The 22191-nt window shown below is 36.1% G+C and overlaps 1 protein-coding gene across 1 annotated transcript; it reads right to left on the bottom strand.

Annotated features, from left to right (window-relative positions):
• Nucleotides 1-4037: 4037 nt before the first annotated feature.
• Nucleotides 4038-21424, bottom strand: SLBP (stem-loop binding protein). Its single transcript, XM_051964133.1, has 8 exons — nucleotides 21157-21424; nucleotides 19637-19798; nucleotides 16042-16146; nucleotides 14891-14950; nucleotides 14237-14374; nucleotides 13212-13361; nucleotides 12210-12291; nucleotides 4038-7555 (listed from the first exon to the last, which is right to left on the bottom strand). Exons 1-8 carry the CDS (start codon nucleotides 21228-21230, stop codon nucleotides 7439-7441), a joined length of 888 nt encoding a protein of 295 aa, XP_051820093.1. The 5' UTR covers nucleotides 21231-21424; the 3' UTR covers nucleotides 4038-7438.
• Between the last annotated feature and the right edge of the window lie 767 nt (nucleotides 21425-22191).

The following is a 22191-nucleotide window of genomic DNA, read 5'->3' as shown; positions in this document are numbered from 1 at the left end:
TCCATCACTCTCACCTGGGTAACTGACTTGGCCACTCCCCACCTGATGGGGAAGCCCCTCAGTGGCTTCTGGCCCCTGCAAAAGCTGTGCTGGCGAGTGGTGTCTGTGCTCTGACTGCCCTCTGCAGTACCGAGGGATCATTGGTCTTACTCCCAACTCGGATCTGGAGGTTTAGGCCCAAGGGACTGGGACTTGGCGTTTCCGGGGCCCTGAGAGGGGCCTTGGAGGCGGAGACAAGCCGATGCTCCAGCCAGCGGCCATTCCCGGTGTTTGGGCTGTGGAGCCCTGCGGGGAAGGCCCTTCTGAAATCGGTTTAAGGGCCATCTTTTTCAATATTTGGCTGGCCAGCACAGGCTGAGCCATGGGCAGCAGACCTAGAGTCAGGAGATCAGTGAATGAAATGATCAAGCAACTGAGGAAGCGCCTTTGTGCAATGCCCTCGGACACAGAAGATCCAAAGACAAGTAGCATCGCTCCTGCCCGCAAGGAAAGTTCCTTTCCCTCAAGAAACTGGAAACGGAGTGGGTGCCGGCTACATGTGGTATATGAATGTAATGGAATATTATTGTTCTGTAAGAAATGACCAGCAGGAGGATTTCAGAGAGGCCTGGAGAGACTTACAGGAACTGATGCTGAGTGAAATAAGCAGGACCAGGAGATCACTGTACACAAGATTAGTCTTCCTCCTAAGGAGACAATATATATCTACAATATGTACCTTTCAGGTATATACAAGACATATACATATATATACAAAGCAGAAACACAGGAATTTTGGTGGGGAAGTAAAAGTTCTAGTAGCTGGTACGTTGTAGTGAAGGTGGCCAGGAAATAGCCATGCAGAAAGGGGCATTTGAGATGGATTTTGGAGCAAACCAGGGATTCCAACAAGTCAAGATTGGAAAGGAAAGTTTTTAAGCATGGGGTCAGAGATCTTTTTGTACTTGAATTATAGGATCATAAATTTCAAACTGAAGGGAGCTTAGAAGATATAACTCTCACCTTATATACGAGAAAACTGAAGGGACTGTTTTGTTCAAGGTCACCTTGAACAAGTGGCAAGTGGCAGAGCTGTGGTGAGTTATTTTGGACTAAAGTGTCTCGTGTCCATACCAGGCTCTCTAGCTCAGGCCCTTAGTAGCCCTCACTTAGACCAGCCCTTAATAGTTCTTGCTTCTAACATCTCTCCTCTCAAATCCATCCTTCATGCAGCAGTCTTTCTTAGTCTGAACATGTCCCTTTCCTGCTCAAAAGCTTCCAGTTGACTTCCCTTTGCTTCAAGGATAAACCAGACTCCTCAGGTTGGCATCTAAGGCTCTCTAAAAAAAGTCTCATACCTTTTCTCTATTTTTATTTTCTGGTACTGTCCTTCCTGCATGTCCAAACTGAATGGTGTGCTATTCACACAACTTGAGAGCCACGGTGCCCGTGCCTGGCTGGAATGCACCATCTCATCTCTGCCTCTGAGAATCATCTTTCTCCATGGCACACTTTGAATGCTACCTCCTTTGGATAGCCTTCCTTTATACTGAGATTAGTGTTCTTTAACTGCACTGGTGTAATCTAGATCGGATTATTTGCTATCTAAGGGAGGAGGAAAAATTTGGAACACAAGGTTCTGCAAGGGTGGATGTAGAAATCTTCATGTATTGTCTCTATTGAGCCTGTGTCCCAAAGAGATCATAAAAAAGGGAAAAGACCCACACGTGCAAAAATGTTTGTGGCAGCCCTTTTTGTAATGGCAAGAAACTGGAAAGTGAGTGGATGCTCATCAGTTGAAGAATGGCTGAATAAATTATGGTATATGAAGGTTATGGAATATTACTGTTCCATAAGAAATGACCGGCAGGATGATTTCAGAAAGACCTGGAGAGACTTACATGAACTGATGCTAAGTGAAGTGAGTAGAACCAGGAGAACATTGTATACAACAAGATTACACGATGATCAATTCTAGTGATGAAAAGAATCCACCCAGAGAGAGGACGAGTGTGGATTACAACATTTTTTCATTTTTTTGTTGTTTGCTTGCTTTTTTCCCCTCGTTTTTTTTCTTTTGATCTGATTTTCTTTGTACTGTGCAAACATGTATATTAGAATTGCAGATGTTTAACATATATTAGATTACTTAACACATAAGGGAAAGAGTAGGACAAAGGAAATTTTTGCAATGGTGAATGTTGAAAACTATGCATATATTTTGAAAAATAAAGCTATTATTTTTTAAAATAGAAATTAGTATTCTTGGTGTCTCCATTTTTCCAGTAGAATGTAATAACTTGCCTTTTCTCTAGCATTACAGCATTACAAAGCATCTTTTTATCATCCTTCACAATAACCCTGTGATGAAGATTGCCAATGTAGCACTGGGCAACAGTCCTTCAAAGACTTGGTTCATACAAGTGGGGGTAATTTTCTGTTTTTTATACTATGTGGCTTGAAATTAGGGTCTTTGAAAAATAAACTTGGGTCTAATCAAGTCAACAAAATATTTATTAAGCACCTATTGTCACGAGGCAGAGTTAGGGCAAAAAAGCAAAACAATCTATGGAGAAAATAACATGCAAAGTACTACATAAACAATATATTCATATGAAAATACACATTTTTCTATGTTACAAAATATAATAATAAAAGACAGAGATTGATCCATAACGGAAAGTGTAAGCTCTTCTTCATGTGATAGGTACCAGAAGTATCAACAAGTAACTTTTAGAGAGATGGTGACTTGCTTATAGTAATAAAGTGTCTTCCCCTTTAGGTCCACCACTCTAGCCTAGTTTTTTTCTTCTTAAACACCCAAGTGGCTTTTTGGCTTTGTAATAACCAGTACCTAGCAGAATGCTTTACACTTAAGTTTATCAAGTTAAATGAAATTCGCCTCTACCACTAATTTGTTGCCAATCTCTGCTGGCTCTACCGTCACTGCGAAGTTGCTCATTCCCTCTTCCTGCACCACTCTAAAGATGGTCCTGGGCAGTAGTCAAGGAGACAACAGTTGTTGAGCCATTGGGTATCTGCTGCCAGCAGCCCTCAGGAGAACAGCAGCCTATTTCTCAATGAGCTTACCTTGGAGGCAGGAGATAAAAGCCATGGGCCTGGGGCTGGCAAGGAAGAATCAACCAAGGGATCATAAACAAGTCAGGTGAGCGTTCTACAGTAGCTCAGGCATTTCCCAGCTACTTGCTTTGAATCACATATCCCTGGGAAAGGCGACTAAGGGAACCTATGCTCAGTTGGCTGAGATCTTGGGTACAGAGAAGTCTTAAAAGTGGCCATGGGATGATTTTGTACCCAGGTTACCCGTATCCTTGTATATTTTCACTATTCTTTTAGATAACAGAGGACATGAAATCAAATGAATTGGTCAGTTATCAAGACAAGTACATTTATTTTTAAATTTCCTACAATAATGATATTCAGCATTATGAAATGCAAAACAGAAGTTAAGGATGACAAAAAATAATCAGTTAAAGATTTGTTAAGAAGCTTAACAATTCAACATTTATTCTATGGAAATTATATGCTAAAGACCTGTGCTAAATTCTGGGGATACAAAGGGACAACATAATCTCTACCCTCTCAGAATTTGGTTTAATTAATTAAGGGAGAAAGGATAAATGAAGATTTGAAAATGTTAAGAGTGGAAGGCCATTCTAATAATACACTAAAAGATATGGAGACAGAAAAGGGCAAGGAAAGCTAGTAGTTAATTGGGAACAGGATATGATTGAAAAATACTAGATAAGAATATTGAAAAGGTAGGATGCCACAAGTCTTGAACTTCAGGATGAAATACTAGTTTTTCCTGAGGCCAGAGGCAGCCATTTGTTTTAAAGGGAAAATAGCACAGTCCTACTTGGGCAGTTGGAAGACAAATTGGAGAAAGAAAAAACCAAACAGGAACTCAGAAAGCTCCATTACAATCCAATACATCTGGGATATGAGGTTCTGAGGTTCTAAACCAGATCATGGAGAACAAAGGAAAAAGAATTTTGTATACACACACACATACAAATTCATGAGAACAAAGAGAATGGAAGAAATGTTTCAACAACTTTATTATGAATCTGACAATGATCGATAAAAACAAACATTTCATATACAAATAGAAAATAAAATTGCGCATGAAACTGAATTTTGTATATAATTGCTTAAACACCAAAGGTACAAAACTGTGTTCTTTCTGAGCTTCTACTCATTTGTTTTATGTTTCATTGTTTTTTAGAGATGTTTCATAAAGCAAAATGACAGGACATCTCAGGCAAAGGTAACAATATGAGAGTTACAAAGATGGGGCACTTGGGGAATGATAAACAGTCCAATTGAGTAAAAATATAGCACACCTCAAGGAGATTATTGAAGATAAGGCTGGAGAGGTAGCCTGGAGCAGACTGTGGAAAAGCTAGCTTAAAAACAAAGAATAGCAATGGAGCCCCTGAGGAATTTGAGCAGATATAGCTTTAGGGAAGGTTATTTAGGTAATTTGTGAGGATGGATTGGACAGGAGAGACAAGAGGTAGGTAGGGAAACAAAGTCAGAGGCTTTTAGAGTTCATGAGAACTCGGGTTATGGGCCTGACTCAAGGAGGAACTGTTGTAATGTGAAAGTTAAGGGGTGAACCAATGATGAACTTTAAACATATAATGGATTTTTAAAAATTCCTATCAGCTCAAGATTTGAAACCATCTCTCTCCCTAAAGATTCTTCCAATACTTCCAAAACTTCCTCCATATTAATTTTGTGTAAATATAGATTGAAGGATTCATTAAAAAAACAAAAAAAATTCAATCATCTTTGACTTTTTGCTGTTCCTTGCCTTCAGTCTTGTCCTTTCTATATCTGTGAAATCACTGCTTGTCTTCTAATAAATGTCTTTCATAATGTTTTACCCAAATTATCTGCCAATAACATTGTTCTAGGTTTATCTCTCACTACTTATTTCCATATATCCTTCTCTCCATTTACTGAACATGTGCCTTTGTTCTTGATCATGCCTTTCCTTCCACAAAATCAGGTCCAATTCTTGCATTTTACAGATGAAGAAACCAGGGCCCAGAAAAGCATTGAAGCAGCTTGGTACAGTGGAAAGAACATTGGCAATGGAGAAAATGGTTCAAATCCCCTTTCTGATACTTAGTGCCTGGGTGACCTTGAGCAAGTGATAGCCACCTGGTGCCATTTGGATGGCTTTCTAGTCTTAGAGCTTTAATTCTCAAGTCATATTGGCCAGAAAAGTACAAACAGATCTCAGGTGTCATGCATCCTAAGCAAATATTTCTAGTATTTCCAGTCATTACAATCTGGTACATTACTATTATCACCTTATTTTATGATGGCATTCAGCATTACTTTATTCTTTCCCTCTGTAGTCTAGCTTTCAAACTGCATACCTCTTCTCCTGCTTCTGAACTTTGGCTCTATGGTAAGGTGACTTAAGCTCATGAAGTTTTTTTATACCTGGGAAAATATGAGAAAAATCTTCTATATATACAATCTTCTATAAAAAACAAAGGAGAGTAATCAGTCATTTTTGTTGTAAGGTTGTGAAAATCTAGATAAGGTGTCAAAATGATATGCAAGTCTTATTTGTACCGAAAGAAAAAAAAATCCAGAATCTTCTTGTAAATTTAAGGGCAAATTCCAATCATAAACTTAGTTACAAAGGGATGGCAGTATTTTTGAATATTCATATTCTGCTAAAACTGTGGCATTCATATAAGCTCCTTGAGGGAAGGAACTACTTCATATTTCACCTCTATATTCCCAGTCCCTACCAGTGCTTAATCTGTTATTGGATTTTAAGTCTGATTGACAATTATCTAAAGGAAGGCCTAGTGACACCAACATCTTTAAAAGAAAGAAATCAAACTATTATGAGAATTATCACTAATTGTTCTTAACCTTTTTGTTGGACTCTATCCTGATTGTCATTTTACTAGTGTCCCTCAAAGATTGAAATAAAAGATTTAATTAGCGTAATAGAGCCTTACTTTCAACTGCCTAACCTCACTCTGGCTAACTTTTCCAATTTGTTCTCAAAGATTATCCTTATTACCCTGACCTGCCTCATCAACACCCTTCTAAACACATGGCATTTAGAAATTAATGCAACACTTCAGGAGTAATCTGACTATACAGGAGTCAAGTCACATTTCTAAAATAATTTTAATTGTACAAAACAGGAAACATTTACTACCAAAAAAAAAAAAAAAAAAAAAAACCCCAAAAGGTCTTTTTAGTATCAGAGCAATTGCAGCAATGCAGTCTATTTAGGACTCATTAGGAGTAATAATTAAAAACAACAAAAAAACACCCCACATCATTTGTCACTTGGTATTACAAAGATTCAAGTTTTGAACAATTTTTATTCACTCAAAAATGTATACTGAGCACCTACAAATTTCAAGCTACCAGCCTATAATAATAAATTTACATCTGTCCCTCCCATCCTATAGCATCTCTCTCTTTAATGGAGGGGGGAAAAAAGCCAAGATATAAAAACATACAGGATAGTTATTTCTATTCTTATGAAAGATTGCTTTATGAATTCTGAAAATGAATGCACAGGGAGAAGCTCATCAGAAAGCAGAATAACAAAGTTCACATCTACCTAACAACCTAATAAATCTGATACACCATATTCTTTTCCTTTTATTTTTTGCAAGAACATTCCATACAAAAGTAATTAAAACTTTAACTGTATTAAGTTTACAATTGAATATTTGAAAAGAAAATCTGTACAACATTATCATTTACAATTTTACATGGCTTATTAATTGGTCGCATTTAAAAAAAGTTTTTCCCTATATGCTTTGCATTCCTTTAAACTCTTCTTCAAATATCACAAGAAGAGCTGTCTATCACTATTTACAAGTACCAAACTAAGGATGCAGCAATCGTCAAGCTCAGTAATTCAAATAATTCACCCTATCTATGGTAACTTTCCAGTACTGTGGATGAAACAAAAAGCTTAATAATACACTTGGCATCTTGAAGAGATGCCAAGAATTCAGCTTGTAAGGAAAGTACACTGGCAAAACACAGAAAGCACCGACCCCTTATTGTAGTTCTATGATAAAACTAAGAGACCAATGCAGCATTTTATACTTGGAAAAAGACACTTATGTTAGCCAAGTTAACTTGCAGAGAAATCTATAGAACAATTAAATTTGTTTTCACTGTCACTTTTCTTGGGGTATTACAATTTATAATTTAACACTTGCAAACCCATCCAATATACAAAAAAAATACATAAAAATAAAAATAAAAATGAGGCAAGAATAGCAATATCATGAAATAATAAACTATGAACAGGAGGGAAACATCCAGTTATCAACAGTTTGGCCAACATTTCACCAGACTTATTTTCACCTAAACAATGTCATCTATTTTAGAACAGAATTAGTTTTCCCAAAATAGCCTCCAGGTGGCACCCTTAGCTCACAGACGGGAATTCTTTCAGTGGTTCAGTCAAACAAGCCTCCAAGTCAAATTCATCTCCTGCTTGATAATCAACATGTCTAACTTTTGTGGGCGTGCCAGAATACATATCCTACAAAACAAAAATGTGAATCACACAAAATTAAGGAATGAAGGTAAGCAAGTATTAATCCCATTGGTAAAAACTTTGTTCTTTTAAAAGTGTTTCTAAATACACGTTTTCACTTTTCTGTCATCTTAACACAGGCAGGCATATTGGTACAAATATATTCATATACCTATTAGCCACTAATTCAAATGCATAAGAAAACCTCACTTAGCTAAAAAATTTTTTCAAGAACCATTTCTCCCCCAAACTACAACAATGAACAAGACTTGAATATGTTGTTTTCCTTTCTTCCTGAAGAAAAAATATCATATACTAAAAATTTAAATAACTGAGTTCTATGCGGGGTCATTTTGTATATCCTATGGTTTCCAGATTAGCAACTACATCATTTTAGTATAATTATTTTAAAAATCCAAACTTCTGCTTGATCTAACTATACTACAGCAATATATATTTTATAGAGGCTACTTTCATAATTCAGATATCTGGTTAATCTCCAAAGACTTTATGAATTGGGTACAAAAGCATTTTAAAAATGATATTTCTATATATCAAACTATAAACTTCTTGACTGACATAACTTCCTATTATTTCCTCTTTGGTTCTAGTATAATGAAAAGGTTTGCTCTTCTTATCAAAGAAAGCCGACTTTTTTTTTTTTATCCCAACTCCTTCCTTATCCTCCTGAAAATTGTTCCCTCCTCCCACTTTACTGTCCCGCCTCCTAATTTGCAAATACTTTCTTTCTTTGGGCTCCTTCCTAGATGTCTACAAATATGCCCTGGCCTCCTCCACTTTTTAAAAACTTTGCTTGATCCCACCATCCCATGAAGTCCTATTCTTGACGCTTTTCACAGCCTAACTACCAAGGAGCACCCTAGCCTCAATTTGCACTCCTTCAATCCCTTGCAAAATGGACTTCCGACTTTACCAAGACTGAATAGGATCTTTTCAAAGTTCACAATGATGTCAATTTGCCAAAATCAATGGCCTTTTTTTCCAGTCTTTATCTTTCTTGACCTCTGGAGGTCACCAGGTTTCACCTTCATGACAAAGTTCTCTTCATTCCTCTCCTCTCTGACCACTCCATCTCAAGTCTCCTTTGCTGGATAATTACTCACACTCCTTTCCTACAATCATGGATGTACACCAAGGCTTTGTATTGCGCCCTCTCCAATTCTCTCCGCTATATATCATTGATGACCTTTTTTGGGGGGGAGGAATGGAGGCTAATCATTTCTCAATCTATACAAATGCCTCCCAAACCAACATCTATATATAACCAACTCTAGTATCTGCTTAGCTCCTGGTCTACATTGCCAGTGGGCATTTATTGATATAAATACTGGATGGATGTTTCAAGTATCTCAAACTTAACACATCCCAAGCAAAATTTATTTTTCTTCCCAGAGATATACACGCCACCCTCCCCCCCCCCCCTTTGACCTTCTTTCTTTATGGTGAAGATACCATGAACTTTCCAGCCATCTAAATTCAAAACCACAGAGCTACACAGCTGCCATTCTAGTTCTAGAGCAGTTCAAAATGATGAGCTCAAAGAAACATGGGAAAGTTCAATATGAACAGAATCTAGATAAGCAAAAAGCAGAATACATATCATATAACTGAAAACATCTACAAGGAATCTAACACTGACTGACTGAAAGCCCAACTGTAGTTTTTCTCATGTGCTTTTTTGGTTCTGCTTAATTCCCACTGCATTAGTTCACAGAATCTCCCCATACCTCACATCCTCATATATTTGTCATTAATATAACAATATTACTTTTTCCACTCATTTCTTAATGAGTAAGCACTTAGTTTACTCCTAAAATTATCATGAATATTTTGGTGAAAGAAAATTTGACTTTGAATGCTTTGGGATTTATCTCCAGTCAACAGTTGTGATTTTCTTCACATAATTCCAAATTTTTCCCCAAAATGGTTGAACCAATTTACATCTTGCCTGTCTTCCTAGTCCCCCCAACACTTACTCAATGTTTCTGATCTTTGCAAATTTCATTGGTTTATAAAGTGAAAATTTGTGGTTCTATTAGGAATTTGAGTAATCGTTCATAATGCTGTCATTACTTTTTAATAATTCTATAACTGTTGATAGTTATTTTGCAAAAAGTTAATATTCTCTTACCACTTATCTAGCAAACTTTTTAACTGCCAGCTAGGGATACAGTGGATTGAATTCCATGTTTGGAGGAACTTTTGTAGAATAGTACTCCCAAGTACTTTGTGTTCTTGGGCTTATCAGACACTGGAACACTGTGTCCAATTGCTTCTTTAAGTTCAGACTTCACATTCTTCTTTTAAAAAAATATTTTATTTTCCTCCAATAACATGTAAAAACAATTTTAACCATCTTTTTTTTCAAATTCTGAATTTCACAACAGCAATCCTCATTGAGAAGACAAATAATTTCAAATAGGTTATACACAAATGGACTATGGGCTAATGCCCATAAATGCATCTGCTAACAAAATTCCCCATGTTACTTTCCTGTGAGCAACATAGGTGTTGATTTTAATTACAAACTTATCTCCTCAGAGGGCCTTTCATTACCATAAATTTTACAATTCATGACAAAAATGTTTTTAAAATATGATTTAAAAAAAAATAATGATTTTTAAGAGGCAGTGAACTGAAAGTTAAGTTAAAAAGAACAAGATTCCGATCCCACCTCTGAAGATTAAGTCTGGGGAAAATATTTAATCTTTCTCCTACTTCAGGAAACTCCACGGGATTTATCTATTAATTCATGTTGGCAGAGGGAAGGTGGCTGGAAAAGTTGTGTAAATTGTTTTCGTTTTTGAATACCTGGCATAAATTCAGAGCGAACAATTCTCTAAACTTCAGGCATATGGACCCTATTTGCTTCAAAGATCTCTGTAAAATACCTTTCTTCTCTATTACTGAAAATATTTTTTTGTAACAAATATTAACTATTCCAAAACATGTGCTAGAAATTCATTTACAAATCTGCTAGACCATTGAATATTTTATTAATAAACTCACTTATGACTTAATAGTCTAATGACATACAGTAATTTCTACACGTTTCTTTTATTTTTAAATGTCAATTCACCTTTTATCTCATTTTGGCAATTTTCTTTTTATACTACTAGCTAAAGACTTATCATTTAGTCTTCAAAAATGCAGGTCTTAATTTTCTATTTCGCCCATTTCTAATTCAACACTTTCCACCAATCCTTTTCAGGTATGGGGAAGGCCCATAGATGTGGAACATAAATATATAGTCACACACCCCCCCCCCCCCATATTGATCATCTGTGCCAATTTTATTTCTTTCTTTTTAAGTGATGGCTTTTGAGGGGAGGAGTTGAATACAGAGGAAAATTTAAATATAAAAACCAAAATATATTAATAATCCTTAAAATGCATTCTTTAGCTTACTCTTTTGGAAAACTACTTCTTTTCATTTAGATTTGCTATTGGTTGTCATCTTAGCAGTGACTGATTCTATGTTTTCTTGGCAAAAAAAAAAACAATTATCCTTCTCCAGATTTTTACAGTCGAAGAAAGTGAGGCAAATAAGATTAGATAATTTAACTAGGGTCACAGCTACCAAGTCTTTGAGGCTGGATTTCAACTCGGGAAAATGAATCTTCCCAATACCAGTGCTAGTACTCTATCCACTCTGCCACTTGTACCATGTATTAATTCCCTGTGCTAATTACCATTTCAGCTATTTTAGTTCTGAAAAGGATGTTTCATACATTCAATATTCTTATTTATAATTCTTGTCCTATTATCATGTTTCACAAGACAGTGTTCTATGATCTTAGATACTATGCACTTGACCCTACATGGTCTACAGTGAAGGCACAGTAATTCATTTTTCTCTTGCTTTTAAAAAATATCTTGATGCAGAATAATTTGTTTTAGCTCATTTTCATCTGCAACTACTTCCAAGACTCTCATATACATAAATTTTGGAGTCTGATTTCATATTCACTCACATTTAAGGTTATTGTTATGCTTTTGTTTTCCTTGATTTAATTCTCCTTTTGCCTCTTTAAGTTGGCATTTAGTCCTTGTAACTAAGTTTTGCTTAATTAACTTAAGTCTAATTTTCCAACTGTTTTTCCAAACCATGCTCCCCATGGTCCTATCTTTCTTCAAGTATACTTAAATTATCCTTTTATTATTTCTAGTTCCCAATCACAAAGAAATCCTGCAAATCTTACAAAATGTTGGTTAAGTCTCAGTGTTCAGGTTAGCCATTCCCCCCCATCCCTGTTCACACTGCACCACACATATTGTGTGTGGTAATACTGTTATAGATTCTAACAAGTATTTAAAAGTATGACTAGTCTGAATGACATCAGCCTTACTCAAATATTCACTGCATTATTTTCCTTTATAACATTCCTACAATATGTATACCAAACCCACACCTGTCAAAATTGTACATTTAATACAACTAATCCCAGACCCAAGCCTCAGGTTTTACTGAGGATAAATTGGAATCCTTATTCCAGAGCGTCAAGCTCAAATCAAGCACATTTTAATATTTTTACATTATTACTTAAAATGAGCCAAACTACCATGGGCTAAGTTAGCCATTGTTAGGAAACCTTAAAATTTAAAAGGCAGAAAAGAAAAATAAAACCCCAGTACTCACGTAGTTATCCTGAGAGCTTGTTTGTGACTCAGAACTACTTTCAGCAGATTCAGTCTCCATTTCACCAATATCTACTGGGGTGCTGTTAAAATTACAAAGCAACATGCAAATGACATCATTGACTTACTTAACATATCGCTGAAAGAAACTTGATGTTGGGAAGGTTTCTTGCTCTATAATTTCCCCTGCCCAATATTTTTTTTAAAAAACTTCGAAAAGCTGTATGTCCCAAGTTTCCTCATTTGCAGAATGAGAGCAATGTCTCATTACTGCACAACCTAACTTGAAGAGTCAGTGTAAGTAAATGGCTTCATAAATCTCAAAGTGCAATGCAAATGCATTGGGGGTGGGGGTGGGGATGGGGGGAGTGGTGGCGGGAGGTGGGTAGTAAGCAGTTTTAAAGGTAATCCAATGTTATTTTTTTCTCACTGGCTAATCAAATTATAAAAACAGAGTTATTACATATCATGTGAAAACCTGGACTGGTTGTTTTCTTGAAATGTAAAGGGTACCATTTTAATATGGGACAACTCTCGTAAATAACATGCATGTTGGACAAAAACTGACCACTTAAAATGGTTTTTTAATGTGAAGTGACATTCTCTCTTTGAGAGATGTTTTAAGGGAAGCACACAGGACATGGAAATGCAGGCTTTAGATTTCAATGCAAGCACAATATATTGTACTCAGGCAAAATTCTTTCTGGTTCATGAAAAGGGGGTAGAGGAAGAGAAAAAATAACCCATGACTTTAATTTCCCTAACAATTTTTATGTACAATAGAGCTTAATTGTTTTTTGCTACTCTAAATTGCTCCTAGGGAGAAGACAACCTGCTATATGTAGTAAATATATAGTAAATACTGATATTAAATTGTTCTTATAGGAAGATCTGAAGGGCACTATTTCATGGTCACAGAACTGTATATACAACTTATGTCCATATTTATAGGACATATAAGTACACAATACAGAGAAAAAAATAAGTCCTAACATATACATACATTTCTTGTAAGTTACAGCCTTCCTCAGCTGGAGGATCCCAAAAATGTAAAGCAACCTTCCACAGTTTGATTTGTTGGTCCCAGGATCGCCTGCTATACTTCTTAAATTTGTTTGGAGTCTTGGGATGAATTCCAGGTTGTCTAAGATGCCTGTATTAGCAAGAACACACCCATTAGTTTAAAAAACCATACCTATCCCATGTTTCCATAGAATTCTCATCACAAATTGTGAGAAATCTGAGATTTTAATGAGACCAAGCTTTCAAAAATTGAATTAACTTATTAAAAATCCAGTCACTGGATAAGCTGGACTTTTTTTTGGATTATATTAGGCATCTAAATTCTTTGGAAATCTATTAAAATAGCAAATTCTAACATATCAAGTTACGCAATGACAATTCCTATTGCTAAAAAACAAAATTGTATTTGTGTAACAGTGAAGCCAGCTGGTTCAACAGGGGCCAGTCTATAACAAATTAAGCAAAATGCCTTAACAAAGATCTTTTTTGGGGTGAAAACTAGCTTGCAATGTCCTACACTCCCACCTGTTATACTCCCTCCTGAGCATGACTTCTTTGGTCCCCTTCAGATTTTACTTTTTAAGTTTCCACTTTGTTCATCCTCCTCCCCTTCCTTCATCCTAGTTCAAATCAAGCCAAAAGTCCTAGCTTTTCACCTTTCATCTAGCTTCTCCCTCCTAAATTCCCCTAGGAATTCAGATGTAATGTAACATCATATCTTCTTGCCACATGTGCAATACTTCTTTTCTCTATTATCATGAAGATTTCTAGAACAATCTCTAAATCACTATGTTCTTACTCATGGCAAAAAACTGCACAAGCTGTCCGTGGATAATTCTTTTTAGAAAGTTTTTCATTAAACATAGCTTTATTATTTTTTTAATTATAAGGAAATATTTAATTGATAGAATAGGGGATATATAGTCATACATAAGTGATATGATTTTTTTTAAAAAGGACATTACTTCACTTAAAACCTACTATTTACACAAATGAAAAACATACCTTGGAACTTCTTTAATGTATCGATCATAGGCAATGGTATTCTTTCCATAATTTATCTGTTTTTGTCTTCTCATCAGAACATTCTCATCTGTTTCTAGTTCTGCTGGTGCTGTAGATGTTGATTCTTTTGAATCAGAACTAAACAAAATAAAAAGATTATATTTTCACAGATGCCAAAGATTATGAGAGTTTATAATTTTATTTTTATACAATTTTTACATAATTCTTAATATAATTCATAATTATTTATATACATAATAATACAATTTTATATAATTTTTACAACATTTTAGTAATTTTACTGAACATTCAAAATGGTAATCAAATAGCCAGGGAAAAGCCTCGTAATAGACCCAGTAACCTTACATCGAAAATATTTGTATTTGCATAAATGAATTTCACCATGTAAAATTTCAGCTAGGAAGTCACTCCCATTAGGTATCCATATCAACTTTCTCAATTTGATCCACTCCTTGCCACTGATTTTTCCATAACATAGTTTTGTGATTACATATAGTTTGTGGTTTCTTGATTAAACTTTTACCTTTGCCCAATTTCATAAAATTTGTTCTAATTTTTTATAATATTCATAGTTCCTGTTTCATGATTATTTTTAATAAACACACAAAATTAAAAGTATTATATGTTACTCACCTCCCAGAAGATGACTTTCTTTCTCTTCCAAATTCATTTATAAGAAGTTTTCTTTTGTATCTGAAAAAAATTCACATTAAACTTACTATTCTAGAGATATATACATACATAAAATTCACTATTTCTGAATTTAATTTCATTCCTGGAGTTACAACAGTCTTTACAGATATGGCCAAGGTTGCAGAATTAATCGGTATAAGAAAAAGGTTAGAAATCTTCCTGACTTCTAGGCTGTACCACTTTCTTTCATGATAAAGATGCAGAGTATAATTTAACAAACTCAATATTTCTATTTATGCTACGTCTGTCTGTCCAATGTGGTGAGCTCTTAACACATAAATGAAAGCTTATTAATAATCATCTAAAAATTCTCATGAAGAATCTCTACTTGTTATACCTCCATCGATTTAGAAACTAAAATTCCATAGCAAATTTTAAGTTCTACAAGGCTAAGGAGTCCAAAATAATTCCTAGAATAATGTTTCAACAGAAGAGACTCTGGAAAATCCAAATGCTTCTCTAAATTCAACAAATTCAAGGATTAAAAACTTTTTTGAGATAATCTTAAATAATACCAGTTTTGTCTAACTGGATTCCACTTCATACTAGGAGGAAACAGCTAAAAAATGACAATTGTCACTTGGTAATGTTTACTTAAGTCTTAAATGGATTATTACTTATTATAAATTCATAATATAAACATCCTGAAAACTTTTTACTGCCGAAAGCACCAAACCCTCTGCACTTCAAAAAAAACTACCTAATAATCTATGTTCTATCTACCTTAAAAAAAAAAAAAAATCACAGCAAACATAGGAAAAAAAAGAATATTGCTGTTGAGCTTGGGGATGGGGGTGGTTACTCAACTACAAGGGATGATATATAACTTGTGTTCATTATTTTATAGCATTATCTATACCAGTTTATATACATATATATGTTTACATATTAAATACATATTATATAAGTTTATGTATATTATATATAAATATCACATATATAAGTGATATTTAGATAATGCTAATAACTATATATGGCAGACTATTAAAAAATTTCAATGATGCTTCAAAAAAAAAATTTGCTTAAAGAATAAGGTTGTAAGTAAATCAAATTACTTAGCAAAGAGTTTAAAATTCAGTATGACCAAATACCTTGCAATTTCTTTATTCACTTTGGTTCGCATTTCATCCTCTTCAACTACACTTCCCCAATCTTTACATCTTGAATGAGGTTTTGGACCTTCTGGAGTTGTAAAACTGAAAAAAAACAACAACAAAAAAAAAACCCTCAATTAAAGCAAACCCATCAAAATCTATACATTTAAGATAGTGTCAGTTTACTTTTAAAGATTAGTTCAGCAACATTTAAATTTACAGTTCAGATAAAATAATTTGAAAAGTAATAACTTATGAGTTTACATATGTTGAAGGGCATGAACAGATTGCAATATATTGCTAATAAGGAACCATTAAAGAGAGGTGGTGTAAAGAAGGGCATACATTCTTTAAAAATGATGGGCTGGCAGAGATCCCACTGCTACACATATTTCAAGGCAAGACAAGTCCTTAATATACCTCAATTTTATAGAAACCCTTTTTTAAGGTAAGAAAAAAAAACAACCCTGTAAACAAAGATTAGGAATGTTCAAAGTGTTACTTCAATGTCACAGAATTGTGTGTTGTTAGAACAATTATCTTAAAGCACTCCCTGATCTTTTTCTCAGGGCTAAGCCTAGTCATTAAAGTATCTTTCCATTATATATTGTTGTCAGTGGGCGTATTTTTCTGGTTCTGCTCTCTTCTCTCTATATCGATGCATGTCTTATTATTTCTCTCCAAAGAATTCAGAGAACTGGCCAAGCCTTGCGACCTCAACCCCCTTCTCAAACTTGAAAAATTGCCCTAAAACCTTCAACTATCCTCCCTCATTAAAAGTCTTTCATGCAACTTCATCACCTCCCAACTACCGTCCTTTTTACTCCCCTTTTCAATCAAACTCCTCAAAAATTACCTAACCTCACTGCCTCCACTTCCTTTCTCAAATTTGCCTTCTAACCTCGTTATCCAAATGAAATGACCCAAGTTACTAACAAACTCTTATGAGACAAATCTTGTTATTTCTTACTCTCCATTTTTTCCCTACCCATCTGTCACATTTAATGTTGTCTACGTTTTTCCCTCCTTGGGTTTTCTTTTTACATTTTCCTAACATTCACCTTCTTTGCAGAAGGAGGATGTATTGTCAGTGTTTTGTAGAACTTTTTTTTCTCATTTTTTATTAAAAGGGGAGGATATCTCTAGATATCTAGAAGTAAAGAGAGAGATACATTTGGAAAATAAAGGGATATAGATCTAATCATATTACTATCTTATTTAAAATCCAGTGACTCCTCATTATCTCTAGGGTCTAACTATGATTTTGAACACCTTTCTGTTTCCTTTTAAGGTGATTTGTAACAATAGAAAGAAGCATCAGTTTCAAATTCTTTACAATTTCCCCATAATCCCTTGTAAATTTTAAGGCAAGAAGAATTTGATTAATAACTAATATTTTATATAGAAGGTTAATTTTAGATTAAACTATGATGCAATAGGGCTATCATTTATGTCGTGTATATGTAATTTGGAGGATAGCTCTATGTGTAGAAATATTGTAATTTTCATTTCATGGCATAACCTTTAAATTCCAAACTTTAGAATTTGTAGTTTCATTTTGCAACCCATTTCTTATGAGGGAAGGTCTACTTTCATAGTTCTTAGGAATACAGCTTAAAAGAAAAGATTGCCTGTATATTTCAGTGTATGACATTCTACTTGTTTTGATTTTAGCAATAAAGCCTAGTGGACAAGTCAGGAAAATCCAAATTTTAATCCCATCCTGGACACCATTTTTAGATCCCGAGCAGACAATTGCTGAACCTGTTTCCTTATCTGTTGTAATGGAGTTAGTAACCGCATCTATCCCAGAGTTAAAGGAAGAGGGACAATAAACGCAGGTTAAAATGAACAATAAAAAGTATTCAATTGTGCCTTTTAAGGTTTCATTCAAATGAAAAAAAATTATCCTAGTCTACTTCAAACACAAATCCCAACTACCAGATTGTTGCAGCATTACATATAACTATTACAGATCAAATTACTAAAAATTCATTTAGAAAATTTAAGCTATGACTTATATTTTAAAATTAGCTTAATAATTTTTGGTGACATAATAAACATAAAAATGAAACAAAATTATTCAGTTTGTTTGTACCAATTTCTGCAATGCCTAGAAGAGGATCCCAACTAGCATTAGGTACAACTACATCAAAAGGAACATTAAAAAAAATCTGTTTTCATTAATAATTTTCCACTACAATGCCAGTTAGTTTATTAAGATGTCAATACAATAAATATTCTGTCTAACAGTACCCAAAACTTTTGTTTGTTGAAAGTTCAAACAGATGCACCTAGGTAAGAAAATGGGAGCTCAGCGTCCGGCAGAAGATCTGAGTTCAAATTCGTTTTGACATAAATTAGTTGGGGAACCCTATGCAAGTCACTTAATCTCAGTGTATTCCAGTTTCCTCATTTGTAAAACGGGAATAACACCACCACCTACTTTTCAGGGTTACTATGAGAGTCAAATGAAATGAATTATATTTGCAAAATACTTTGCAAATCTTAAAAGCACTAAAAATTAGCTATTATTATCGAACAGGTAAAATAAGATTCTATGATACAATCTTATAGAAACAAATGTTCACATCTTCTAAAAAGCTAACTGAAAACCAAGCCACAAACCCCAATTTTAACAACCTATCTTATCGTCGTCTCAATGTCTATCGTATATTCTTAATAGACAATTCAGGATTTAGCTATTCAGCCTCAAATAAACCAAAAAATTCAACTATTTTAAAACTTGGAGAATTTTGTACCCATTTACTTAACTATATTAAATTTTAAAGCACTTTTTGTAAAAACTTACATTAGATAGCAAAATTTGATGTAAAATACAAATCACAGATATAAAGATTTTTTTCATGCCTAATCAACAGTGAATAAACATTTTCCTGCAATAATTTAAATATAGGTTGGGGCCTTTTTTCCTCCTTATGTAACCAAAATATATTTCTGAAAATGCCAAAAGGCCCAAATATATGGAAAGCTTATGGAGGCAAAGACATAACGTATTGTTGGCAGGAATATCCATATCATTGATATTACAGATCCACTGAATATAAAAACACACAGCATGATTATATTGTTATCTATTTTGGTCAAGCTTACTTATGAGTATGACAAAGGTAACAGGGAGTGTGGATTCTAAAATGAGTTCAAGTCAGAACAATACTTACTGGATCCAATCTCACCAGTGCTTCCACAGGAGCAAATTTGATTCAACCTCTATTAGTCTTTACAAATTGGTGTGATATACTTTTAACTCCCAAATGAAGTACCACCTTTCCCCTCGGGATAAAGCAAATATTTTAGGAAATGGAAACAGATTTAGGTTTGTTTTGAATATGCCAAATAAAGCATACAAATTTTTCATTAGATGAAAAATATAAGTATAAAGTTTCCCCTCAAGTTTTACCAGATCCTAGATACCTCCTTTTCAGCTATCACATTTGCCATATTGTCCTATTTCTCATGTGTTTCCTTTCCCCAAAACAGGCTCAAATAATAGTTTGTGATATAATTGCTACAAAACTCTTATGACTCAGTCACAATTTGCACAAAGGCACATGTAGGTTTAGTGTCATACCTCTCAAGCCTATTGTCTAAATTTCGACATTCGTTTTCTTCTGCATGTCTAGGTTTGGTCTCATCTTCAACAAATAGAGATGCATCAGCATCTTCGGGTTTTCTATGCCTTCCATCCAATCTTCGTTTCCGTCCAAGAGACCACCGGGATGGAGAAAGTGTGCTATGCATAAAAACAAGAACATAACATGTTAAGATTTATGTGCTAATTTCTTCTAAGTTATGAGGTGTTTGGAAATTAGGGTACCGGTAAGATAGGACAATATAAGTACTAGATTAGGAGACAGAAAAACAAAATTCTTATAATCCTGGTTCAATGTAACTTTCATTATAGCCAATGCACTGCTCTGGGTTTCAGTTTCCTGAAATACGGGAAATGAATATAGATTATATTAGTAATCCCCCAAAGCCTAACATTTCTATGGAGTTGGGCTTCTTGGCTTAATAACGATTCTGAGCAATCAGGGAAATCACATCCTTTCAACCCCAGTATCCAGATCATGTGATGAAGCATCAAGAACATTCAGCCCTCGTTAATAGGAAGAATGAGGTCAGAAGATCTAGGTTCTGATCGTCCTAGCCTTGGGCAAACCATTTCTCCCTCCCACATTTTTCCCATTTGTAAATTGGCTGATTACAAAATCCTCCACCTTTAATGGGGGGTGGGAGTGGGGGTGGTTGTAAATGTATCAAAAATGAGAAAGCACACTTTCAGTTACACGGATTCTAATTCCAGCTATGCAAATCATTTGCATTATTTCATTTTATCATTTTAGAAATGAGAGAATTCAAATTGGAAAATGGAAAGGAGATTTTTCAGGAACACAGAACCCTAATTCTGGCTCTGCCAATTCATCTCAAGTATAATGTCCCGGCTCTAGCTGCACTCCAGAGCCAAAATTTTGTAAATGAGAGAATCCAAATCCAAATCCATTTTCTTTTTGGACAGGGTTGTATTACAAAAAACTCGGCCGTACCTAACACTCATGAACGATACTGATAGTTTTTCCACACACCGCCTTTGTATCTCAAATGAAATTAAAAAGGTCGCCACACTGAAATTTGGGAATTGAAACATTTTAAGGAGCAGGTATAATGTCCCGGCTCTATCTACATGCCAGAGTCAATATTTCCTCCTTCCCCCCTCCCTCCAGGGCCTAGGTCTGCTTGGTACAAAGGAAACGCACTGGGGGGATGGGGGGAGGGGGTCCGGAGTCCGTCACATTATTTGTAATCTCTCGGTTAAATGAACTAAAAAGAGGAAATCAGTTTTTGCGCCCCCAAAGGCCCCATGTCCCGGCCTCAGTCCCTTCTTAAACTGAGCACCAACACAGCAGCATTCCCGGCGTGAAGGAGCTGAACTGGGGTCTTTTCCCGCCACCCGCATCCCGGGGAGCAGGAAGGTGGAGTCTGGGATGCCGCGCAGGCGCGGTACGGGCCGGGCCCGCCGCTCCCCTCAAAACTGGACAGCGAAGGCGTCAGAGCGCGGCGGCTAAGGCGGCGCTCCCTCGATCCACTTACCTGCCGTCGCTTCCCCAAAAACTATTCCCGGGGCTCGTCGTGGCACCGTGAGGACTCCGCTGCCGGCAATCCATGATAAGGTGTGCAGCAGGGACAGTGGCGTGATCTGACAAGAAGAGAAGTCTGGTCTGGACGTTCCCTTCACTAACGCTGAGCGGAGGATCTGCTATAACGACACTACACGGGCGCAGACTGATTTCGCGCGCGAGTGGCGACTCCCTCCAACGGCGTTTTATAAGCTTTCTGCTCCACCCCCACCCCACCCCCGCCGCCTCTCGCGAGCCTGGCATGAACCATCAGAACCTGGACGCGGAGGGGAGGGGAATCGAGAAAAAGAACCTTTAAGTTTCGATTCGGGAAAGCGGACTAGGGAATTTAGGATAAACTTCGGATTAAAAATAGAGGAAAAAAATAGATTACAGGTGTCTAGGAAGCCAAACAAGTCCCCACATGTGGGTTTGGGAAGGGCTCCAGTAAAATTTCCTCCTAATTCCGAATTAGTTCGGCCCAGAAGAAGTCCTGGCGGCAGAGAAGCGCGCCGCAGGCTCTCATTGGCTGCTTCTGCGCGGGTTGGGGGAGGGGTGTTGGCGGGAAATTCTGAAGCCGGGAAAGAAGATTAAGGCGGGGAGGTAAAGGGGGCGGGGAATTGGAGAGAGGAGGCTCATACTCAATGCTGATTGGTCCGAATCAATCTCAGTCATCTCTGGGCGGGGAATAGAGAAAGGTCGATCTTTTGAAGATGGTTGGGGGGTGGGGGGGGCGGGGAAGAGAGATGAAAGAATACAATTCCTTTTCTCGGCGTTCCATCCCATGGCGAAATGTCCAAATGTTAGGGCTGAACTGCGACTTACCTACGGTGCAGTAGTCTCATTTTCAGCTGTAGAAACGCATGCGCAGAGAGAAATTACTTGTCCAAGGTCACACAGTCATGCTGGTGGCCAGAGCCCAGGGAAGCCCCCAGCTCAACGCCCTTTCCCCTTGGCTACTTACTGTCCATGAGGTGTAGGCATGAATGTCTGCCATCTCTGTAAAGGC

Source organism: Antechinus flavipes, chromosome 6, assembly GCF_016432865.1.
Source record: "Antechinus flavipes isolate AdamAnt ecotype Samford, QLD, Australia chromosome 6, AdamAnt_v2, whole genome shotgun sequence".
Taxonomy (NCBI): Eukaryota; Metazoa; Chordata; class Mammalia; order Dasyuromorphia; family Dasyuridae; genus Antechinus; species Antechinus flavipes.
This window is presented reverse-complemented; position numbering and strand designations above follow the sequence as displayed.